This window comes from Rhododendron vialii, chromosome 6a (genome assembly GCF_030253575.1).
Source record: "Rhododendron vialii isolate Sample 1 chromosome 6a, ASM3025357v1".
NCBI lineage: Eukaryota > Viridiplantae > Streptophyta > Magnoliopsida > Ericales > Ericaceae > Rhododendron > Rhododendron vialii.
This window is the reverse complement of record NC_080562.1, coordinates 14,195,847-14,219,652: the sequence shown is the minus strand read 5'-3', so window position 1 is coordinate 14,219,652 and position 23,806 is coordinate 14,195,847. Positions and strand designations below refer to the sequence as shown.

At 39.0% G+C, this 23,806-nt stretch overlaps 1 protein-coding gene across 10 annotated transcripts; it reads left to right on the top strand.

Annotated features, from left to right (window-relative positions):
- The first annotated feature begins 276 nt into the window (after positions 1 to 276).
- LOC131330747 (uncharacterized) lies at positions 277 to 18,545 on the top strand. 10 transcript variants are annotated; one of them, XM_058364431.1, is made up of 12 exons: positions 721 to 998; positions 2,351 to 2,525; positions 2,600 to 2,747; positions 4,504 to 4,704; positions 4,927 to 5,049; positions 6,960 to 6,997; positions 7,078 to 7,207; positions 9,251 to 13,897; positions 14,402 to 14,560; positions 14,716 to 14,814; positions 15,107 to 15,249; positions 17,880 to 18,545. In XM_058364431.1, exons 3-12 carry the CDS (start codon positions 2,670 to 2,672, stop codon positions 18,160 to 18,162), a joined length of 5,901 nt encoding a protein of 1,966 aa, XP_058220414.1. In that variant the 5' UTR covers positions 721 to 998; positions 2,351 to 2,525; positions 2,600 to 2,669; the 3' UTR covers positions 18,163 to 18,545. The 10 variants fall into 10 exon arrangements, with proteins under 10 accessions (XP_058220421.1, XP_058220417.1, XP_058220411.1 ...); XM_058364438.1 differs by lacking the exons at positions 721 to 998; positions 2,351 to 2,525 and adding an exon at positions 277 to 495 and having other exon boundaries at positions 2,589 to 2,747; positions 14,405 to 14,560; XM_058364434.1 differs by lacking the exons at positions 721 to 998; positions 2,351 to 2,525 and adding an exon at positions 277 to 495 and having other exon boundaries at positions 2,589 to 2,747.
- Positions 18,546 to 23,806: the final 5,261 nt, after the last annotated feature.

Sequence of the window (23,806 nt, the reverse complement as noted above, 5' to 3'; positions counted from 1 at the left end):
ATTTTGTATTAGGGGTCATGTTGTAATTAGTTAGAAATTTTTAACGGGCTAAAGGAGAAAATACGGGACTGCGAATAGTCGCCCCCGTAACATTGCGTGATCTCTGCCTGATGGCCCTCAATCTATCAACCCATAGGGGCATTCTAGTAAATCCAAATACCAAGATTCGAAGAATAACTAGAGTTTAATTAATTAATTACTACTACAAATTACAGTCTTTTGGCGGGATATCACTTTACTTTATTACAACTCTTTACTTTAATCAGCTACTAGGACTAGGAGTAGTAATCTCAGCCATCTAAAACCAGACATGTTTCTCTCTACATTTCCGACAATAAAAATTGATATTTGAGCTGTAATCTCAACCCCCATTTTAATGGCGCAAACCCTAATTTTACTGTATCCTTACGCAACTCTGACTACATCACTCTCTTCTTCCTCGAGAAGTCACCCCATTTTTGCTTCCACTTTAAGCTCCCCCAGATCCGGGATTAGGTAAGACAACTCCACACCTCCTTGTATTTATATATGAGATATGATATGATATGACTATAATGATTGAATGTGATGTTTGAATATTGGGAATGTGTTGGTTTTACTCATTTCTCAAGTGACGTCAATGGAGCTTGGTAGTAATTAATAATTTTGGGGTTGTTTTTGACGTTTTCTGAAACAGGGGAAATAATTATACTCCTATAAGGCCAAGCAAAAACAGTACTGTTTTCGTTTTTTTGGCTCTCAGTTTTCTACCTTTGGGTGTAGTACATTTTGTCTATATTTGGCTAGACATTTGGTTTCAGATTTGCACTTCCGATTTTGCTATAGAGGGAAAAGGGTCTTCTGGGTAGGTGACGTCTTTTTTGTTTTTGGGTTTGTCTTTGTAGTCGGAACTGGCATCGTTTGGAGGAATAGTTTTTGGGGATTTTTTTTGTCCGCTTAGGGTTTGGATCAGGGGAGATTCTTCTGATATTAGCCATTTTTTGGGGTATTCAAGGAAGGTATGTTTACTGATGGGATGCTTAATCTCGCTCGCTTAGTGCTGGGTGTTTGTTTGATTCAATTATAAGATCTGATTGTTTTGTGTTGAAAAAATGTGGGTGTTTTTGCTGTTTTTGTGCTCTGCTGTGTTACTCTATCTGTCAGATGCTAGTTTTAACATTTTTTTAAAATTTTTTATTTTGGCCTTTGAATTTGGAAAATGTAGCATTGTATCTGACACCTGAACCAGCACATTACTAGTTATTTCCCATCACTGTCGTTTTTCTAAATTTGATTTGGACTTTCGAGGATATTCATTCTGCAAGAAATGTTCAAATCACACTTCTCATTCTCCTTGTGTTCGGTGCATCTGCATGTGGCTTTTACTTTGAGTTCTTTTTTATTTTTTGTTTTGCATTTTGTTTCTAGGGATCCTTTTTACTTTATCAGTTTCTCCGATCCTCATTACTATGTATCTAGAAGTAAACCAAACAACCATCAACTTTTTATGGGTTAAAAGGACTAATGCCGCGTGGGTGGAAAGAATAATGGATATGCCCTTCCCCACCCCAACCTGCTCTTTTCTTTCCCAAATGTCAGGTATTTGACGTACTTTTGACATGAATGCTTGGGAAATCTATGTGCCTGAAGTTTATAGTTGCTCTTCCCACCCAGATTCCCACCCAGAAAATGCTTTAGCATGTGTTGCTTAAATTGATTTGAGTTTACCCCATGAGCATCCAGGTATCTGCTCACAATATGTGCTGCAGCATGATTATTTTTATCCTAGGTATTGGTCATGCCCTAAAATTTTGGTTCTGTTTGTGGTAAATATATTCCTTTCCTCTTAGCCTGCCCTTAAGATGGTTATTAACTGTTAAGGATGTATGCCTCTGACTTGGCAGCCAAATCATGGATATTATGTCAGGTAAGGTAAACCCTGAGTAATTTTACCTCCTAAAATGGTGTATAAGTAACTTATGTGATTAACTAACGAAGAAAAGAGTAATTATTTTTCATGCACACACTCTTCCAAATTGTGCTGCATGCAAGGGCTCTTTGACATTCCTACTTGTGACAAGTCATGGACATCATCTGTTTTCTGCACTCCTGAAAGTGTCAATATGAAAGATACTCTTTTAAGGGTTCTTCGTCGTCGTTTCTGAATTATGTAGTTCCCTTTCTTTGTTATGTTCTTCAATTTCTTTTATTTTGCTCTGGATTGGGTTGGGGGGCGGGAGATTGTTATGTTCTTCAATTTCTTTTATTTTGCTCAGGATTGGGTTGGGGGGCGGGAGAGGCTAAAATAAGTGAATGCGCAATTTTTGATGGTCATGATTTTGAATTGGATTCTATTCCATACTTCGTGCAGGTCCTAGTTGGGGAACTGCGAAATACTTTTAACTTGTTTAAGAACCAGGGGCACAAAATTCTCAATGCGCCATTCGTTATTTTATTGAGCGACTATGTTCATGTGATAATGTTGTGCATTGATAAGCTCATGAAACTGTGCCTTGTTTCCATGATTTGTCGTCTCTAATCTTAGAGTAAGCATTTGCTACTGAAAGTTGTTTTATTAGCATTGTAATAAAGTTGTTTATTTATTTTAGAAATGGTGCAGGGATTTTGAGATGGATTCTGAATGAGTCTGAGATAGAAATTTGAAGTGATGGTGGATTGAGGTTGCAGCAATGTCGAGGGTTGCAAAGTGGAAGCTTGAAAAGACTAAAGTAAAAGTGGTCTTTCGGCTGCAGTTTCATGCTACACATGTATGTGTTATTGTTTGCTAATTAAGATATTATATTCCATGGTTGTTGCCCTCACGTGTATATATCCATTCCTTGGTTGATTTATGGATATATTCTTGTCAAATGATTTGTTTACTTGTTGCTTTGACGTGCTTTGTTGGTTACTGAATTCTATGTGTTACGGAAATCTCCATATATAGACACACATGTATGTGCATGCATTTATGAGTTTATCTTCCAATGGTTAAATCCTATCATGTAATGTGGGGGCCTACAGAAACCTCCTTTACAGGATTCATCAAAGAAGCTCCATAAAAGTGTATTAGTCTTTTGTCTATTGAGTAGTTTTGCTAGTCGTAGTTCATTATTAAGCATCTGAACAACTTTATTTTGCCAAGTACTGTTGTGGTGAAGTCTAAGTTTTGCTCTTAGCTTGGTGTAATGGTAACATCAAGGTTTAACTCAATAAACGAGGGAAACAATACAAGCTTTGGAAAAATAAACCGATTAGAACCTAAGGAAATTGAATAACTGTGCAGTGTGCATACAAAAAGATTTTATGGATACAGAACAAGTTGCTGCATTAACCAGCAATACTTCATATCTGATATCAATTGAAAACATGGACTAAGGACTGGTAGCTCAGAGTTGCTTTCCTTTAGCTCAAGTCCTATTTATCAGACATGTCACAGTTTCAGCCTTCAGGATACATGAAATTCAAGGTAACTAAATTTCGGGTTCATCCTACTATAGGATAATCTAAACGTGAATTGTACATTGTCCTTTCCAGACTAAAATGATTCAATTAAGATTGGATACCATATATTGCAGCATATCTGCATATTGTGATTTGCATTTTTACCAAACTATGCTGACGGGAAGAGTATCTTGTAATGTTTGAGATTGCTCCCCCTGTTAACTAAATATGATCAAACTAAATCAAACCAAGCCTTGTGTCCCCAACATATTTTTGATGCCTCTGAAACTTGCAAGAATATGAACCAAGAAGGGTAAGATGCCCCAAATTTGAAATTGACTCGTGGTGGGACCTAAGTCTAATGTTGTTGCATGGTAAAAGAAACTGCTCTTCGTCTACCAATTAGGGGTCATGAAAATGTCAGACTCAGTTTCTAAGTTTCTTAATCTCGTTTCCTGCGTACAACCTAATGTGATAATTCACTTAGACAAGTCTTTTTGAGCCTCATGACATAATTGAGGCCTTATGGATGACAATGCTATTGCTATGCAATAACAGTGGAATCACTGAGCCTACTCTGCCCTTCTTAGAGACGAACTCGGGACTTGATTCATCTACCTCTTGTCCCTCTCCAAAGCGTGCTTAATCTTTTTTTTTTTTGCTTGGCCAAAGCGTGCTTAATCTTGACATTCATTTCCTTCCCATACCAACCTGTTTATCACTTGGCCGTTTACTAAGCTTCAGCACAAGACAAGATTCAAGAGGCAACACAACTTTATTTGGCAGTTGAAGGAGAAGGGAAATCTAATTCAACTAAAGGAAACAATCTGATACAAATTACAATCAAGAAAGTTAACCAATCGTGTAAATCTTTTCATTCACTATACGTTATGGTCATTTTAACTTTTATAGGTATTTGGACTGATTGTTCTTCTCTGGTTGCTGCACCAGTTGGAAAATTAGAAGTATTATGTGGAATTGAAATTGAAATTGAAGTTTATTTTCTTTTGATAAAAAAAATCAGTGTAGAATGTATGGTATCAGAATTGGGTAGTTGATTCTTTCCCGTCATTATTTCAGATTCCACAAGCTGGATGCGATAAGCTGTTTATATCTTTCATTCCTGCTGATTCTGGAAAGGCAACGGCAAAGACAACAAAAGCGAATGTGAGAAATGGGGCATGCAAATGGGGAGATCCTATTTATGAAACAACAAGACTTCTCCAAGACTCCAAAAGCAAACAATATGAAGAAAAGATATACAAATTTGTTGTGGCCATGGTAGTATTATTTACCAGTTCTTCATTTCAATCTCGAGCCTTTGTGTGGATTTGATATATTGCTCATATTATGTACAAAAACTATTGAGGCTTGTTATTTGCGCATAAGTTTTTGTTGGCTCTTGCCAACATTGGACCAGCATTACTACACACACCATCTCTTTGAACCGACTTTTGCTATAACGTTTTCCTGAATTTATTGATGCCAATTTGTTGAGATCAGGGTTCTTCACGGTCTAGTATCCTTGGTGAAGCTTGTATCAATCTTGCTGATTATGCCGATGCGTTGAAGCCTTCCATTGTTGCACTGCCTCTTCATGGATGTGACTCTGGAACAATTTTACATGTAAGACCCTTTGAACCCTATATTTTTGATGACCTTTTGATTGCCACCCCGGACTAGAAAAACGGCCAAGTGGAATGTATTTGACGATGGTAGGATTAGTCATACCCTACGGTACATGAATACTATGTAACAAATATTACTTTTCACATGCCTAACTGGTGCTGCTCGCTCGGTATGTTCTATGAAATGAGGAAGCTATTCTTAAATCACTCAATTTTTGTTGGGCAATGTCATTTTTAATTATTCATTATGTTGATTTCTTGGAATGAGTAATTATCCATCCATAATTCATGGTACCATAACCTGAGATTGGGTGGTTGGAAATACAAGGATAGACACATCGGCATCTATCGTGTAACCAGATCTTCATGTTGGGATTATGCCCGGTAATCCCACCTGCAACGGAAGCGCAACAAACAAAAATGAAATCACACACAACCAAAATACGTGGTTCCCCAAACTCGGGTACGTCCACGGGAGAGAGAGAAATCTTCCACTATATGAAAAATAGAGATTACAATGTGAGATGTAAAACCCTCCCGAGCTCCTAACACACAGCTCTATACAATGTTTTACACTCAACCCGAACATCTCTATTTTTTCTTCACATCTACTCTCCTCTCACCTCACGGCCGGTGTATCTGGCAACCCTCAAAGGGGCTGCCCTCTCCTTTTTCTCACACTCGGCACACACTATTTCTGCACTTCTCACAAGCCCCTTTTATACCCTCATGACATTGGCAAACACAAAAAACCTCTTCAACTGCCCAAGAAGAATCTAGAGCCCAATGCCACAATTGCTCTTAATGCACAGCCGGCCACCAGCTCAAGAGAACATTCAAATAACACATTTACTTCCTCAGCCAACTAATTCCATTAAAATCTATTTTTTCTTTTTCAAACTGCATTTAATGTGGGAAAACCCAACAAACACCCCCTTTTCCCACAGGAAATGCACCCCCTTTTGCTCGGGTCGCTCGCACCCCCATCACTGCGTGAACATCTAGTCATCCGTGACTTGCCTATTCACTTGCACCCGGAGCTATCACGTGAACGTCTAGTCACCCGCGACTTGCCTATTCACCTGCTTCAATCTTAAGACTTAGCACCATTTCCATTGCCACTTTGGTAAAGCGCCTGTGTCATTCCCTCGAATGTATCCTTGCTCCACCGAGAGTGACCTTGGAATTTCCTTTTTCTTCTCCTCGGTCTGCCAGCCCAAACCCGCTGATGCACTCTTCACAAAATCCATGGACATACACATACACACATGCACGGCATCTCATTGCCACATGCACACATGCCATCACTGCTAGCAAAAACCTTTCACTGCCACTATGTGAAAGAAAGCCTCCGTGTGAGCTTCTTAGCCTCTGCCTCTGCTCCAATTTTGTTAATTTTTTTTTTTCTGCGTGTGTTCTCTTCAGCAACCACAGTCCGGATCTGCAACTATCGACTGCTCCAGGATTGTTAACCATTAGCTCTGATACCACTTTTTTACTCTTCTCTTACCCACACACGGTACAGGAGACCCAATAAATAGGCATGACTAGACTAGCACAAAATGACCCTTGAACTGCCAGAAGAATCTGGAACTAACCACAGATTCTCCTCCTTGGAACAAAGCACAATTGACTTGTTCACTTAGTTTCCTTGATCATTTAATTTTCTCGGCCAACACCCAACAAACCGGCCTTTTCTTTTTCCAAACCACATGGGCAAAACCCAACACTTCATAGTATTGAATTCGTTGCAGCTAGCTTCTGCGAACTTTTGTTACGCTACATTTCTTCTTCCTCTTTCCGCTCGCCACCATATTGTAATCTTCTGCAAGGGTTTCTCCCCTTTTTTGTCAATACTTTGTCGTTATTCCATAGATTATCGTGGTTGACTATGGTTTTTGTTGCCAGGTCACAGTTCAGCTGCTAACTTCGAAAACTGGATTCAGGTATCACATCACTGCTCGTAACAGTTCTAGTACATTCTTTTTCAACTGAGCAATTAACCACATGGTTTATGTGCTTACAGAGAATTTGAGCAGCAAAGGGAACTTAGAGAGAGGGGGCTGCAAACAGGCATCGAGCTAAACAGCCATGATGAAGTTGGTCCTGGTAAAGTATCATCTTCAGTAGAGTACGGCAATGATCAGATGGACAAGGTTGGCTTTTGTTTTGTCTGTAACAACTTCAGTCGAGTGATCTTCTTTTGCTTGACCTTTATTATTATTTTTTTGGGTAAGTTAAATCTTATTAAAACAAAACCAACCAAGTTGGAGTACAAAGCAACAAAAGAGCCGGACAATAGCCCTAACCACCCACTACTACATGGAAATGCGGAGAAACAGGACCTAAACAACCTAGCTTACAAAGAAGCAGAAACCAGCAAACACTGACATCATCTTGAAAAATGCAAGGAGAAATATACCAATCAGAGTACAGCATCTGGCTCCTAGGGCTCTGCTTAACACACCATCAACTAAAGCAAGCCCTTAAGTCTGCAACCACCAAACCAAGGACTTCATCCACATGCCTTCGCACATTTCGAAAAATCCTTGCATTCCTTTCAAACCATACATGTTAAATAGCTGCAGCAAAAGCCAACTTGTATATAGAATGTTGTAAGGTTGCTCCATTCCTGTAAAGACAAGCTTACTCAACTTCTTGATCCAAGCCAGAGGGACTTTTGATAACAGTACACCTTAACAAGCTATCCCAGATCTGGGTAGCAAAACCACATTGAAAAATAAATGGGAAGGACTCTCAGAATCAACTCCTCAAAGCACACAAGTGTTATCTGCAATCAAATTTACTATTGGTTATTTAATGAACTTGAAGTCCCGTGTTATGATTCTTGAGCAGCAGCTTCTTTATTTATGCTTCACTTTGCAAAACTTAAAATAGTGGGTTGGGCAATGGTGGTATATCTGCTGTCACCACGTAGATTATTGAAAGCAAAACATATGAGCAACATAAAGAATTTACCTTCGGAAAGCGTATCTACTTATGCTTGAATATTTCTTAAAGAATCTGAAGAAAAACCGAGCCATATTCAAGATGTGTCATGTTTCCCACAAGTAACATTACTTTAGGACGCCCTATTCCTCCGGACACCCTGGCAGCTTAGTCACCCTCCCCGAAAAAATTCAAGTCTTGTTAGCTTACCTATTAATAACGAAAAAGAGCAGCAGCGCCCTAATGGGATGTTACTTGTGTGACATATGGTGCATCTTGAAATAAGGTTAGGATTGGGGTTCTTTTGAAATCTGTTCGTCTTTAGTCAACTTCTTTCTGCTTTTGGTTCAAACTTCAAGTTTTCTGGTTCGTCTCGGCTAGAGGAACCGGATGGATATGGAGTAAACTTTAAGAATGTCCACAAAAGACAAAAAAAGGCCAAAAAGCTAGAAAAATTGGCCTTTGGTTTTTGTGTTTGCTGGTCTTTTTCTTTTCCAAAATTGGTCTTTATTTTTCACTTTTCCTGTTCCTCACCGGGATGAACCAGGAAAGTAACATTTTTTGTACAAAAGGCTGAAAAAGTGTAGAAAAATGGAAAAAGATTTTCAATGAAAGGCCAGGTTGTTTAGACACTCTCAACATAGCCAAACTGGAAAAAAAATATTTCCGGAGAGTGGAGTAAACAGAATATCAAGAGAGTGCTGTGATTTAGTTGGGTGAGAAAAATTATTTTCGTCAAGTACCTCGTGTTGGGTAGTATTCCTTTTGCTGTCTCATTGGTGTGCGCTTCTTATATCAGTTTTGACAGACTGCTTCTTTCATTGTAGACAATGAAACACATAATAGGGGAAATCGAGAACCAATATATCCAATGTCACATGTGTAACCAATTAGTTGTGTGACCCTCCTAAAACTTCAGCCACGTATATTATATAAGTTGGGGACTGACTAAAGAGATATATGGATTGACTAAAGTTGCTGTGTCTGCTGAGACAATCATGCCATTGGCTTTCCTCAACGGATTTTTGTTTCTCTAACGATTATTTAGATCATCCATGTCCTGAGTTAAATATATGGAAAAAAAAAAAAAAAAACAGATCATTGTGTTATGTGAAAACAAAATTAAAAAATTCAGTTAATCCTGTCAAATGCTTTTTTGGGTCTTTTCACGTAATCAACCTATATTTTTTCTAGCCCCGATCGTGATATTTTTTTTTTCCTATCTTTGTTGTTTCCCTTTGAATATATAGGTCAATGCAAGAGTTAGAATCAGGCCAGAATCTAGAGACCTTCCATCTCTCGAACAAGAGGTGGGGTTAAATGAAGATTATGCTGACTCAGCAGTGGGATTCGATGGTTCATCCAATACTTCGGAAAGTTTATACGCTGAAAAGCACGACGCCTCTAGCACGCATGAGATTGAAAGCCTGAAAAGTACGGTTTCTGGCGATCTAAACGGACTTTCCCATTGTCAAAGCCCTAGGGAAGAGAAAGGGCATACTTCTGGTCATCGGCATCTGGCACAGGGAAGCAGTGATTGGGTACACGGCTGGAGTTCAGACTATTCCATGGATAATGACTTGGCAGTTGCTTATGAGGAGAGTAGTAGACTCAGGAGTAGTTTGGAACTGGCCGAGTCTTCTATTCTTGAGCTTAAGTTGGAAATAAGCTCTTTACAAAGCAATGCAGATGAAATAGGCATTGAAACACAAAAGTTTGCCCATCAACTTGCTTCTGAGATCAGTTCAGGAGAAGAACTAGCGAAAGAGGTTTCTCTCATGCGGTCAGAGTGTTCAAAGTTAAAAGGTGATCTTGAACAGCTTAGAAGTCCAACATTGAAGGGGCTTTCAATCGTGGAGGATAAAATAAGAGAGCTTCAACACAAGTTATACCTTGGATTCCATGATAGAGACTTGAGGTTTCTTCACTCAGATATGGAGGCATTGCTTGTTTTTCTACAGGGACTCAAACAAGGAACTGAGGGAACAAGTTGTAAGCTAAATTTCCCTTCAGAAATAGCAAATATGGAGTTCAGTCAAATTTCACTGGGAAGCGAAAAGTCTATCCTGGGAAATGGGTTAGATCTGGACCTGTATCAGCCACCAGATATGCTTCACTGTTTAAGCATAGAACCTAATTCTACTGGTGTTAGCACCAGTGAAATGAAAGGCAAAATCTTTGAACTTCTAAGGGAGTTGGATGAAGCTAAAGCCGAAAGAGAAATCCTTTCAAGGAAAATGGACCAGATGGAGTGTTACTATGAGGCTCTTGTTCAGGAGCTGGAGGAAAATCAGAAGCAAATGCTTGTAGAGTTGCAGAATCTCAGAAATGAGCACTCTACTTGCCTTTACACTATTGCCACCACAAGTTCTGACATGGAATCAATGCGGGAAGACATGAATGGGCAGATCTTAAGATTCGCTGAAGAGAGACGTGAATTGGATTCCATTAACAGGGAGCTTGAAAGGAGGGCTATTACATCAGAAGCCGCGCTGAGGAGGGCCCGCTTGAATTACTCTATTGCAGTGGATCAGTTACAAAAGGACCTTGATCTGCTATCTTTCCAGGTTGTATCCATGTTTGAGACAAATGAGAACCTTATCAAACAAGCGTTGTCAGAAACTTCACAACCGTGCTTTCTAGGGCATCCAGATGCAAATTGTAGTCCTGAAGGATCTGATTCCAATAAAGTTGTGCAGTGTAAGAATCAAAATGGGGGCCAAAATAAACAAGCCTTTGGTAGTGATATTCTTTTGGAGGACATGAAGAAATCCATCCTTTTGCAGGAAGGGCTTTACCTGAAGGTTGAAGAAGAACTCTCTGAAATGCATGTGGTAAACTTGAACTTGGATGTTTTTTCAAAGATTTTACAAGAGACATTGCTTGAAGCAAGCATTGACACCATGTTTATGGAAGGGAAAATAGTTGAACTTGCACGGGAGTTGGATCTTTCAAATAAGTCCAAGAATTATTTAATGCTTCAGCTGCAAACTGCAATGGATGATGTTGAGGTCCTGAATGAGTACAAAGCTAGTTGCACCGCGAACTGTAGTGATATGGCTTTAAAGAATCAAGTTTTGGAAGCAAAGTTAGAAAGTGTTTCCCGTGAAAATTGTCTCCTTACTCAGAAGGTTACAGAATGGGACGCACTAATGAGGGAATGCAGAAGTTATGAAAGCAAATACATTTTTTGCTCTACTGAGAAAGCAGATCTGGCAAATTTGTTAAAGCAGGAAACACTAGAAAATGGGAATCTTCAAAAAGAGATATCCTCTTTGACAGAAGATTTGAAAACTGTCAAATCTGAAAGAGACCTTGCTCAAGTGTCCTCGAGCGCTGCCAACTCGGAAATCATGGCTGTGAAGCAGAAGTTCAAGCATGACATACATAATATGGGTTCTAGAGTGGAGATGCTCAATGCCCTTGCAGAAAAGCTTCAGTTGGAACTTGAGACGCTTGCTAATAAATTCCATATTAGCTCTTCTGATGCTGAAGAAAAATATGTGCACCAGAATGAAGAGCTTTTGGCTGATCTAGTGCTGTTGGAATTGGAGCTGGAGAAACTGACTTCCAAGAATTTGGATCTTTCAAAAGAGATTTTGGACTTGGACACTGTCACTGAGGAAGTTGGAAAGAGTAAATTGAAAATTGCTGAGTTGACACAGGAAACCCAAGATCTGAGGATGTCTTTAAAGGATAAAACTGAGGAATCTGTCAAGCTGGCATCTGAGCTTGATAGTTTGAAAGAGAGTTTGAGATTTTTGCAAGATGAGTTGCATGTTGAGAGAAGCTTCAGAGGTAACCTAGAGGGTACTATTGCGGATCTAACTTCCCGATTGGATGAGAATCAACATTTCAGACAACTGGCATCAGATTTGCAAGAAGAGAAATCTAGAGACTGCCTTATTTTGCAGCAAAAGCATGAGGAATGTATAGAAAAGCTTCACAAAGAAATTTCCCGTCTTGCTGAAGTGGACAGTGAGTTATCAAAAATGGATGGATATGTAATTGCTGCAGATGTTAAGGTCATCTTTCTTAGAACCCAGTGTGAAACCCAAACTGAGGAGCTTCGCAAGATGCTTTTTGACGTTGAGGTAATGCTGAATCGCTCTCTTGGTGGTGAAGCACATTGGATTGAAGAAAATGCAATGTTAGTGAATAGTGTTGAGTCCCTGAGATTGGAGTTGAAAGACTCTGTTGCTCAACATGAACACCTTTCCAATTTAAACAGCAATATGTCAGTTCAATTGGAGGAGTGCAAGAAAAATGTGGCAAATATGGAGGCTGGGTTTTCGAAAGATAAAAGTGAGCATGGTCTGGAGGTGCAGCAATTGAAGCACATGCTGGTGCTTTCCCAACAAGAGATGGATACCCTGAGATCTGATTTGAGAGAGTCTGCTGCTCAATACAGGGTCATTTCAGATTTAAACAGCATTATGTCGGTTCAACTGGAGGAATACAATAAAAAGGTGGCAACTTCGGAAGTTCAGTTATCCAACGATAAAAGTGAGCATAATCTGGAGGTACAACAGTTGAAAAACATGCTGGTACTTTCTAAAGAAGAGATTGATACCCTGAGATTGGAGTTGAAAGACTATGTCACTCGACATGGAGTCCTTTCAGATTTGAACAGCACTATGGCATCTCATCTGGAGGAATACAAGAACATGTTAGCAAATGTGGAGGTTGGTTTTTCCAAAGATAAAAGTGAGCATAGCCTGGAGGTAGAACAGTTGAAGCACAAGCTGTTGCTATATGAAGAAGATATTGATACCCTTAGATTAGAGTTGAAAGAGTCTGTCGCTCAACATGGAGTCCTTTCAGATTTAAACCGCTTTATGACGACTCAACTGGAGGAATACAAGGAGAAGTTGGAAACTTTAGCATTTCATTCTTTCAAAGAGAAGAGTGAGCGTAGTCTGGAGGTACAACAGTTGAAGCACATACTGGACCTTTCTGAAGAGGAGATTGATAACCTGATGTCCTCAAAGGAAGAGTTGGAAATCACAGTAAAACTTTTCAAAGCCAAACTGGATGAAGTGCATGTTCATATGGCCTCACAAGATGAATATAATGATGAGCTCACCCAGAGGCTTTCTGAACAGATTCTGAAGACGGAAGAGTTCAAAAACTTGTCTATTCATTTGCGGGATCTTAAAGAAGAGGCCGAAGCTGAATGTGCCAAAGCTCGTGAAAAAAAAGAATTTGAAGGCCAATCAGTTGCTATGCAGGACACACTGAGAATCGCTTTTATCAAGGAACAGTATGAAAACAGGCTGCAGGAACTGAGGCAACAGCTTTCTGTTTGCAAAAAGCATGGAGAAGAGATGCTTTGGAAATTGCAAGATTCCGTTGATGAACTCGAGAAAAGGAAGAAATCTGAAGCTTCTCACTTGAAGACAAATGAAGAGCTATCACTGAAGATCTTGGAGTTGGAGGCTGAGTTACAGTCTGTAGTTTCTGAAAAACGTGAAAAAATGAAGGGTTATGACCGTATGAAGGCGGAATTGGAATGTGCACTATTGAGCCTTGAATGCTGCAGGGAAGAAAAGCAAATGGTTGAAGATTCTTTGAAAGAGTGCAATGAGGAGAATAATAGAATTGCAGCTGAACTTACCCTGACTCAGGGACAGCTGGAAAATATTGCATCTACTATGAGTAATCAGAAGGAAGAAATCAACAGATCAGATGAGCTTGGCCATGTATCTGGTGATACAGTTTTACGAAAGACTTATGAGGAAAATGTATACGCTGATGGGAATGGCTCAACCGGGAAGCCTTGCCTTAACTGCATGAACCAACATAGGTTAAGGAACTGTGAAGAACTAGAAAGTGCAAGCACAACTCCAAGAATTGGAGGTGAGCGAACTGTTCCAGCAAACATGCAAACTTTCGAGGTAACCAAATTTCTCTTTGTTGGTGGTGCATTGATGCCTAATTGCCTGCAATTAATTGAACATTTATTATTATATGACAGCATTACTGTTCTGCGTTGACTTTTGAGGTCTGCTGAAACAATGACATACAAGTTCTATGTAACATTCTTGAGATAGCATACCTAGGGAATATTAGTGGGGTCCCTCCACTAAGAGTAATAACTTTGTGCTCTGTGTACATGGAAGGCTTTGGACCCATACTTCGTGTGCCTGATGGAAATTTATTGAAGCAACTGAGATTAATGAACATTATACCTTCGATTTCCATATTTTCAGCACTCTCTGTCATCTCTCATTCTAGCATTTCATTAGTCTGTATAAAAAGATTAGAAATCTACTACAATGGTGTAATTTAGTCCCAAGCCTTGCATTTACTCCACATTTACCTTTATGGCTTGATAGAATATGTTTCAGTTTCACATTGAACTGTGGTTTCTAAGAAGGTTTATACATGCAATCATTCAGCAGGGTGATCTTGTAACACAAAGTGAAGATGGAATTACAAAGCATTCATTCCTAGAACAAGGGGCCTTGCTGCAGAATGATGCAAAGCATTTAGCTGTTATCAATTGCCATTTCAAGACCCAGAGGTTAAAGTGTAGCATGGACAATCTACAGAAAGAGGTACATATTTTTGTCTGAAGCAAGTGAGAAATCTCTTGCTGATCATGTCACCCACCATAAATGTTCGAAGGCATGAGTGCATGAGTAATGAACTCCTGTCTGTCTAAAGACTTTGTGATGCAACCCAATATGATTGCTTGACTTTTGATTTGCAGTTGGAGAGAATGAAAAGCGAGAACTCCCTTCCACTGGATGATCTTCATTTTGATCCAAATTCTCGAGGTTTACAAACAGAACTGGTGCAGCTACACAAGGTAATGTGATTCTTAAGCCCCTCAGGGAGTGTTTGGTTCATTGGAATGATTTTGTGAAGCAATGGAGTGGTCATTGGTCATTCCTTGGCCTTCCAGTGGAATGGTCATCCTCCAGAATTGGTGAATGATGACACCATTTGCTATTTACTTTCCGTAATCTAAATCTGGAATGAGCACTCCAAATGCATAACCATTGCATTCCAGGCATCATTCTGGTGAATCAAAGACTGTCTTACAGTGTGTCAGTTCACTTTTCTGAGACCCTTATTTCTTCCTCATGGGCTTGTATAAGGCAAATGAAGAGTTGAGAGGCATATTCCCTCTTTTTAATGAATTTCCGGGCAGTGGGAATGCATTAGAGAGGTTACTTGCTTTGGAAATTGAACTTGCTGAAGCACTGCGGACAAAGCAGAAATCAAACACTCTTTTTCAGAGGTATTTCGTCCTTTTCGTTTAACCACAAATTTAACAGCTGCAAAGGGGTTGGGGGCAGTGTCAGTTCAGACAGAAAACTGAACTTCTCCCTCTTTGTGTCAATAGAGTGGTATCTCAAAAAATTGAAACAAAATGGGTAAATTCATTTCATTTTGTCTATTTAAAGCTCAGATAAGTTTAACAACATTATGGCTTTGCCTGAGCTGCAAACACAAGGCTCGAAAGTCAAACCCTGCATTTTGGGCTCCTAGAGCTTAGGGCTTTGCCTTTCAGGGCCTGCACCTCAACCTACGAGGTACATTTTCATGCCTTGAGGCATAGTTGTGTTAACATACAGAAAACACGTGATCATGCTTTTAGTCCATTTATCGGTATAGAGGTTGGGCACACACGATGCGTGTGCAATTACCGAAAAAACCCATCGAAGTAAGTAACATATACTTCATATCTAACAAAACACAATGTGGAAACCAAAATCCTACATTTCAATATTCTCCACAAACTTTAAATCCGCTATTCCTTTCCCTGCATTCAGTGTTTCTTTAATCTGGAAAAAATTACAGTTAAAAATAATAATAGATTTATATGCTTTGGAGAAAAAAATTAGGGAATTATAGATCAAAAGAGAATTATAATTTGGGCAGCAACATGTAATTGAATTGAGCTATGGAATTCAATTCCTAGGACGGTTAACAGTTATTAAGAACTGTTGTGGGACATGGGCGAGGTTATAGGAGAAGGATGTTGGCAACTGCCAGAATCGCCCTTGCTTTTCCTAGCATGCGTTCACACAGATTTGCGGGCATTTTGGTAAAGGAAAAAGCATGACAAAGCCTCAAAAAAGTGAGACACCAAGTTGTGCTCTCCCTTTATATATTAGAATAGATATATATGCTCAAGGTTTTGTGTTTTTCTCTGCTTTGAGTTTTGTTGTTTTTCTCTGCTTTGAGTTCTGGATGTTTTGCAACCGTCTCTATTTCTGTGCTTCACATTTAATTTAATTGCTTACTGGTTATTTTAGGGTGTTTTCCCTGCACAAGACAAAAATGTCAAGTCATTTTTGCTTCACCTTGCCAATGTTAACTAGTAGTGATACCTTAAGAGATTTTTTAAAATTGTTTCTTTTATCTTGTTTCGTATTTCTGTTGGACTGTTACACCTGTTTGTGGATTATGGATTTGAGGGCTTCACCAAAGCAAAGGAAATTAACAGGGAAACCAGAGAAAGAAGTTCCTTGCTTCATATTATCATCTCATCTTATGGATTTTCCCATCCCTCCACGAATCCAGGATCCAAATACACCCTAATGGATCCCCCAAAAAACTGCGGACCTTACACCATTATTGTTTTGAGGACCTAATGCGTACTGACTCCTGTCATGTCATGTCATGTCGGGTGGTTTTCCTGGAAGAGTAACCTGTATTTATGGTTACTGAAGTAAACATTATAGTATGATCTAAGAACTGGAGTAACAATGGTCATTTGGTATTTAGATCCAGGGGAATACGACGTAAGAATTACCATTTCTTGGTTGTTAGAGCTTGTCCCATATCGGTAATTATGTCCTCCAAAACTAGTCTATGAGCCTGGGCAGCCTTTCCACTTATTGCCAATTAGTTTTGAGTAGGATGCTTTAACATGGTATCAGAGCTAGGCTTTCGGAGGCTTATGGAAATGACTCTCTTGATTGTTTGCTTCGTTGTTTGTGCCTTAAGTGCACCTTGTTTCATTGTTTCTGGTGGTTCTTATGTTATGGATTCATTGTTCACCTGATCTTCAAGTGCAAGTCAGGGGTTGCACGTGCGGGGGAGTGTTTGAGCTTGTCCCGCATCATTAATTATCTCCTCTAAAACTAGTATATGAGCCTGACCAGCCTCTCCACTCATTGCCAATTGATTGAGTTGGATGCTTTAACAGGTTTCAATACAGTTTCCTTAGGAGGAGCATACCTACTCTCTCTCTCTCTCTCTCTCTATATATATATATATATATAGTCCCGCACGGGCTTACCGTGCGGGACTCCCATTTCCCGATCGAATTGGGACGATCCAAGCCGCTCAAAGTGATTAGAACATGATTTTAAGGGTACCCGCAAGAAATCAGCAAAAAAAATGATCGGGAAGGGCTTGATCCGAGCAGTTTTTTATTGAACGATTCAGTAAAAACTGCTCGGATCAAACCCTTCCCGATCATTTTTTTTGTTGATTTCTCGCGGGTACCCTTAAAATCACGTTCTGAACACATTGAGCAGCTCGGATCGTCGCAATTCGATCGGGAAAGGGGAGGTCCGCGCGGTAGACTGGTAAGGGATCCCTCACTGGATCCGTGGTGTGTGTGTGTGTGTGTGTGTGTATATATATATCTTAGTGTTCAAATCTCCCTAATTCTGTTCTTTATTTTCTAGGTTTGTAAGCATTTTTGTTTTTCAGTCCTTCTAACCTCCTGCTGCTGCAAAATGGGTCCACAGGAACAGTGCAGTGGTCTGCTCTTCTCTTAGTCATGGCAACTGGAACACCAATCAAACTTGCATTTTCCAAACAAATCAATCAAACTTCCACTGATTGGTAGCTTTAATAAATATTCAACCACTTTTTTAATTTATTAAGACATCCCTTTCCTCCATGTTCTAGTTCATTCCTGAAGCAACACACTGATGAGCAAGCAATATTTCAAAGCTTTAGAGATATCAATGAGCTGATCGAAGAGATGTTGGAACTCAAGGGAAGGTATGCAGCTGTGGAGAATGAGCTGAAGGACATGCATGATCGTTACTCTCGACTGAGTCTCCAATTTGCTGAGGTTGAAGGAGAGAGACAGAGACTCTCTATGACACTCAAGAATGCCCGAACACCCAAGAGTTTTAATCACCTGAGTCGCTCCTCATCGGCTACTGATGGGGACCATCCCTTGTAGGCTGAGTGTTATCTTTCAATGATTTTCAGAATGGTTAACTTATGCATTGACTTCAGCTTATAGGGGCTGCTGACCTTGTGCAATATGAAGGATGACCTGTACAACAAAGCTTGAGGGATCTCAGAAGCTGTAAGAAAGTTCCCTTGTATATAATAAATTCCTTCAACAGCTTATAAGATGTAGATGATGCTGGAACATTTGGACCTATTCCCCACTTTCTATTTCTATTTCTATTTCTATTTCTATTTCCTTTTCCTTTTTCTTTTGCCATTGCTTTTGTAATTTCTGTGTATAGGAAAATATATTCTTTTTGTATTGACATTGTCTTTCTTACTCAGAAGGCCGTACAACAAACACTATGAATGTCTTTCTTCCTCTCTTCATTTCCTTTGAATTTGCTCGGTTTTTTGTTGACAAGTTGAGGTCAATTGTTCGAGTTGTGAGATATGGAACAGAATGGTTAGCATGACTTTCTAGTTCTCTTTCTTGTATTTTACGTTTTGCGCTGCAAGATTAGGAGTCTTTCTAATCCAGATAGTTTTATCACTTGGCGGAAGGAGTATCACACTATATTCCTCTCTGCATATTCAGAGCCTTAGAGAATCCAGATTGACAGTGGGAATTATCTTGTCATGACTCAATCACTATGTTCACTCAATGGATTGACGCCTGCAGAAGTTCGCTCATCTCTCCTACGTTATGAAATTGCAAATTGAAAATTCAATGATATATATTCAGAAGAGTGACGCCAAAAAATTCACTATCTTTTGGATCATTATTATTTGACTGATAAAATTGAAGGCTATTCTAGAGAGAGTGATTCAGATGATACAGAGTGACAATCACGTGCTCATGCCAATTGTTTCTTTTGTGTGGTGTATATTTATTTCCTTCTGTGTGATGTAATGTAAAGTGTGAAATGAAATAAAGTAAAAGTAACAAGATAATTGTTGTTTTACTTTTAGTCATGTCATTCTTTTAGGAAGTGGTGAAATATATTGTTCATATGTGTCCATATGTGTAATGTAGTTAGGCGTGATGTACTGGTCTGAGAGATTCCACCAAAAGTGTTTGTATTACTCCCTCCGTCCCTTTTTAAGTGTCCTGCTTCGTAACTCCAACTTATTAAAAAGACATCATCATTACACCTTTCACATCAACTTTTTCCTCCACTTTCCTTACTTACCCATCATCATTACACTTTTACTCACTAACTTTTCAAAATAAAATCTACTTTTAGGGACAAAATAGATAATACACCAACTTTTACCCCCCTAACTTTACAAAATGGATACTTATTAAGGGACAGCCCAAAATGGAATACTGGACACAAAAAAAGGGACGGAGGGAGTAATAGGTTTTCAAAGATGTCATGATGTATCACATGTGTAATAGTAAATGTTTGTAATAGTTACTTTCTGGGAACCTTCTCAGCCTAGGCCTCTCTTCACTCTATAAAAAGAGGAGGCCTCCACCAATGTATTCTCAGACTTAAGCAATATATTCCTTGTGTTGTGTATTCTCTAGTGTTCTCTCTTGATCCTAACATACTTTGTGTTTGTACTCACTTCGTATCTGCTCAATTTGGTATCAGAGCCATGTTGTCCATTCTAACTTAAACACCTTCTGAGAATTTCTTTTCCAAAACTATTCTAAATCTTTTCTAAAAAAAAAAAAAAATTGAAGCATGTGCTCTGTGGTTGCCTTCTAAGGATCATCCACATCAGAAACTTCATTAACTATTTTGGTTGAAATTTTTGTATCAGTAGGTTAAAAATACCTTGAGACTTTGGCTTTTGTGTAAGCAGTGTGTCTTGGTTTATCTACCCTAGTATACAAAATTTCATTGATAAAATTAGTTAAAAATCTCACATTGAAAAGAAAAAGATTTGCTGAATGAGGAAACGAAGAATCCAGATTTTTACCTAGAGAATGAATTATTTGTTTTCTACCCATTCCTCTGCCACCTCATCTCTTGTTACCTCAAGATCGTCCTCCAGTAGAAATTCCTCTTCTTCCTCTGCTTCTAATCTTGAGTACTTGTATGAATTTGAATATCTTCTTAATGATAGTAAGGTTCCCCTTACTGATCTCCTTTTTTTAAATCCCTATAATGCCTTTGTTAGACCACAAACCTCTGTGAAAAAAGACCGTCACCCAATTCTTCTCCACAAACGACCAACTTCTGTAAAAGAGTATGTTCAAGCCTCCAAGTTTGATCAGTGTTTTATACTAGCTACAGAAGCTGAACAACTTTTACCCTTAGAAATCTCAGTTGATTTGCCTCGCATTTGACAACAAGAAGAATTTACTTATCTTCACTTTGGAATAAATTACTTTTCTTGGCAGAAAAGGTTTATCTGTTACTTCCAGACTTGCTCTGGTAGATATCAGGTTTTTACAGTACCAGCATGCGTGTATTGTTACAGTTCAAACCACTTTAATTGCTGGAATTGTAGTCTTACCTTTTATCCTAATTTCAACATGTCATTAGTAGATCGTCATCTGCTAACAGCTTTAAAGGTGCAAGTTTAAATAGGTGGTGCCTCCCAAATTTTCACCACATACGCAGCAATCCTTTACTACCAAATGACTTATCGCCTTCAGAACCATGCCTTAGACATGTCATTACCTTCCTCCACAAATGAAGCCATTTTTCTAACTGTCAACGCACCTCACCAAGCTTCCTGTGTCCATGTTTCACGATAGATTTCTCGATCTGAGCTTCTCAAGCTTCTCCTAGAATCTTGAGTTACAGTTTATGAGAAAAACCAACAAAAGCACATACCTATTCAATCCTCAAATTCACTTTTCATCCCAAAACCTGATGGTACGATGAAGATCTTGTTTCCAAAAGAAACATTTGGCTCATCTTCCACACATCCTGTCATTTTTCCCTCAAGGATTGATATGTTTGTAGATGGTTATGGATCTGACCCTCCAATTAAATATTTTGGACCCAATGGCCTCCCAGTTTTCTATTTCAAAAATTCAGAAACAGACCATTGTTATTTTGATGCCTGTGACTGTGATAAGTGTCTAGAAGACAATCTTCTAGAAGATGAAGAAGATTCTAAAGATCCATGTCCACTATGCTCTCCTTTACCTCTCACTCCTTGTAAATCTCCACCTCCTTCTCAACCTCCATCTAATGATGGTCTTTCAGCTCAACCCAGTGGGTGTTTTATGTTCACCCCATCTTCTCCTTGGACTGAAGCGGATTTTCCTCCTTTAGAGTTCCATAATTCTCAAGAAAGGATGACCCACCGTCATAAAATTTCAGATTCTACTACCATTCTCCTTGATGGTAGCACCAAAGTAGTGTCAGCAGTAGAAGTAGCAATAAATTGGCAGTCAGCGAATTCTTTGGCTCAAAACAAAATTCTTCAGAAAATTGCTCATTCTCAGCAAAATTTGAAGATTGTTGTCCATAAGAAGTTATCATCTTTTGAACTTCTTATCAGAGATCTGCAACAGAAGATTCAAAATGTTCATCAGGAACTTCTCCAAATGGCATATGCCAACCAGGCATTTTTAGCAGCCTTTTACCAAAAGGATGCTGAAATGAAGCATCTAAAGAACCAGCTTCAACATCTTCAAGCTTAGCAGTATTCTCAGCAAAAAGCCCATTTGACATGTAGCATCTTCCTCTCACCAAATTTTTTTTGGGTATTCCTCAAATGTCTCAACCCTTTTCTATAAATCCTACCTCAGAATTTGGTGAGTCAAGCTCCAATATCTTTGAGAGCTCATCAACTTTCCTTCCTCTACCAAAAAGACCATCTCCACCAAAACCTCATTTCCCAAAGCCCAAAATAAAACCTATCCGACCTCTAACCGTTCTGCGTCCACCATCCACATCTACCTTTGCTCCAACTACCTTCACTCATTTTAAACCATCTGATCCAAATTCAAAGTCACCCCAGTTAATGGTTCAGTTAACTTTTAGCCCTTCCAAAAATCTAATCTCCGCTCTTCTACATACCTTAGCCACTATACCCGAAACCCCATCTCCTGAATCAACCATTGAGTATAATTCGGATACTGAATCCACTGATTCTATGCCAATTCCTCATATTTTTATGATAAACCCAGAAAATCTAGAGGAACATGTTGAAAATCCGATCATTGAAGAAGGTCCCGAGTTTGACACACCTCCTGAAATTTCAACATTTGATTCCTTCTTACATTCCAATATTCATACCCAATGTTTCTCTTTTGATAATATTTCTCCATCAAAATGGTTAGATAAGTTTTATGAAATTCATGCTTGGTGCACTGCTACTATGCTCTCCCCAAACACTACGCTAAGTATCGTTATTACTAAGTGTACAACAAATTTCTTGGCCGTTTTCGTCAATGGTACATGGCTCTTGGTGAGTACCGATAGTTACAACTTAAACAACTGCCAACACTTGATCAATTCATCTCAATCTTACATATTGAGTTTCTTGGAGATCATAACAACACCAAGGAGTTTGTTCGAGAAGAATATCTTAACATGAAGTGTTGTTCATTCAAAGGAAAAGATTTGGAGATTCATTATGATCGTATGTCTCGGAGATTCTTCTCAACAGCATGGATGATGCAACCTCAAACAAGTTTTTCTTAATTCCCTTCCTGAACCATTGGGAAATGAAATAACAAGGTTACTTCAAACAAAAGGATTGACGTTGAATGCAACATCTCTTGGCAGTATTTACCAGCACTCTTTGATTGCTTTGGAAAAGCTGTGCAATCACCAGAAATTCCTTAAAACTCTTGAAGAACAGAGAAAGCTTCTTGGCAAAGCATGTGACCGGCTAGACTTATCTATAAAGTGTAAAGACAAGAAGTGCACTTGCCGTCCTTTATATCAGAAATCCAAACACTTTCAGAAATGGAAGTTCCAATCTCCTGGCAAGTTTCCAAAGTTTTCTAAATTTGGCAAGTTTTCACGCCAGAAAAAATCGAAACTTTTCAAGAAAAAAAGTTCAAAGGGCAACGAAAGTCTGATCGCTGCTACATATGCAGAAAGAAGGGACACTATGCCAAATAGTGTCCAAATAAAACAGCAATAGACAAAATGGTGAGTTCTTTGGCTCTCATTGACGATGATCTTGAAGATGGTGATATCGAATCCCTATTTTCTATTGATGATGAAGCAACAGCCGAAGCAGTGCTAGCATTTACTTTTGATGATTCAGATGATTCGTCAGAATCAGATGACTCTTCTAATGATTCTGACTCATTCTCATTTGAAATCCAAACATTTGAATTCTCAAACATCATGCTGGCTCAACCCTTAGCCAAAGTCAAAATCTTGCTTGGAAAATATGAAAAACCCATACCAGTTATCGCCTTCTTTGATACTGGTGCTGCAGCCTCCATCCTTAACCCATCAATTCTCCCTAGATCCTACTAGCAGTCATGTTTCAGACCCTTTACAACAGCCAATGGAGAAACTTTTGTCATCACTTTAATCAGTAAGTCTATTATCATCCAACTTTTCCCTGGATACACCATAAAACACCAAATCTATGGTTCTGACCTCCCAGGAAAATATTTATTGTTAGGTTTTGATATTCTCCAAAATCTCAGCAAAATCTCCTAGCTCAAAAAAGGCTTGAAATACAAAAACTACCTGTTACCCTGAACCACTCAA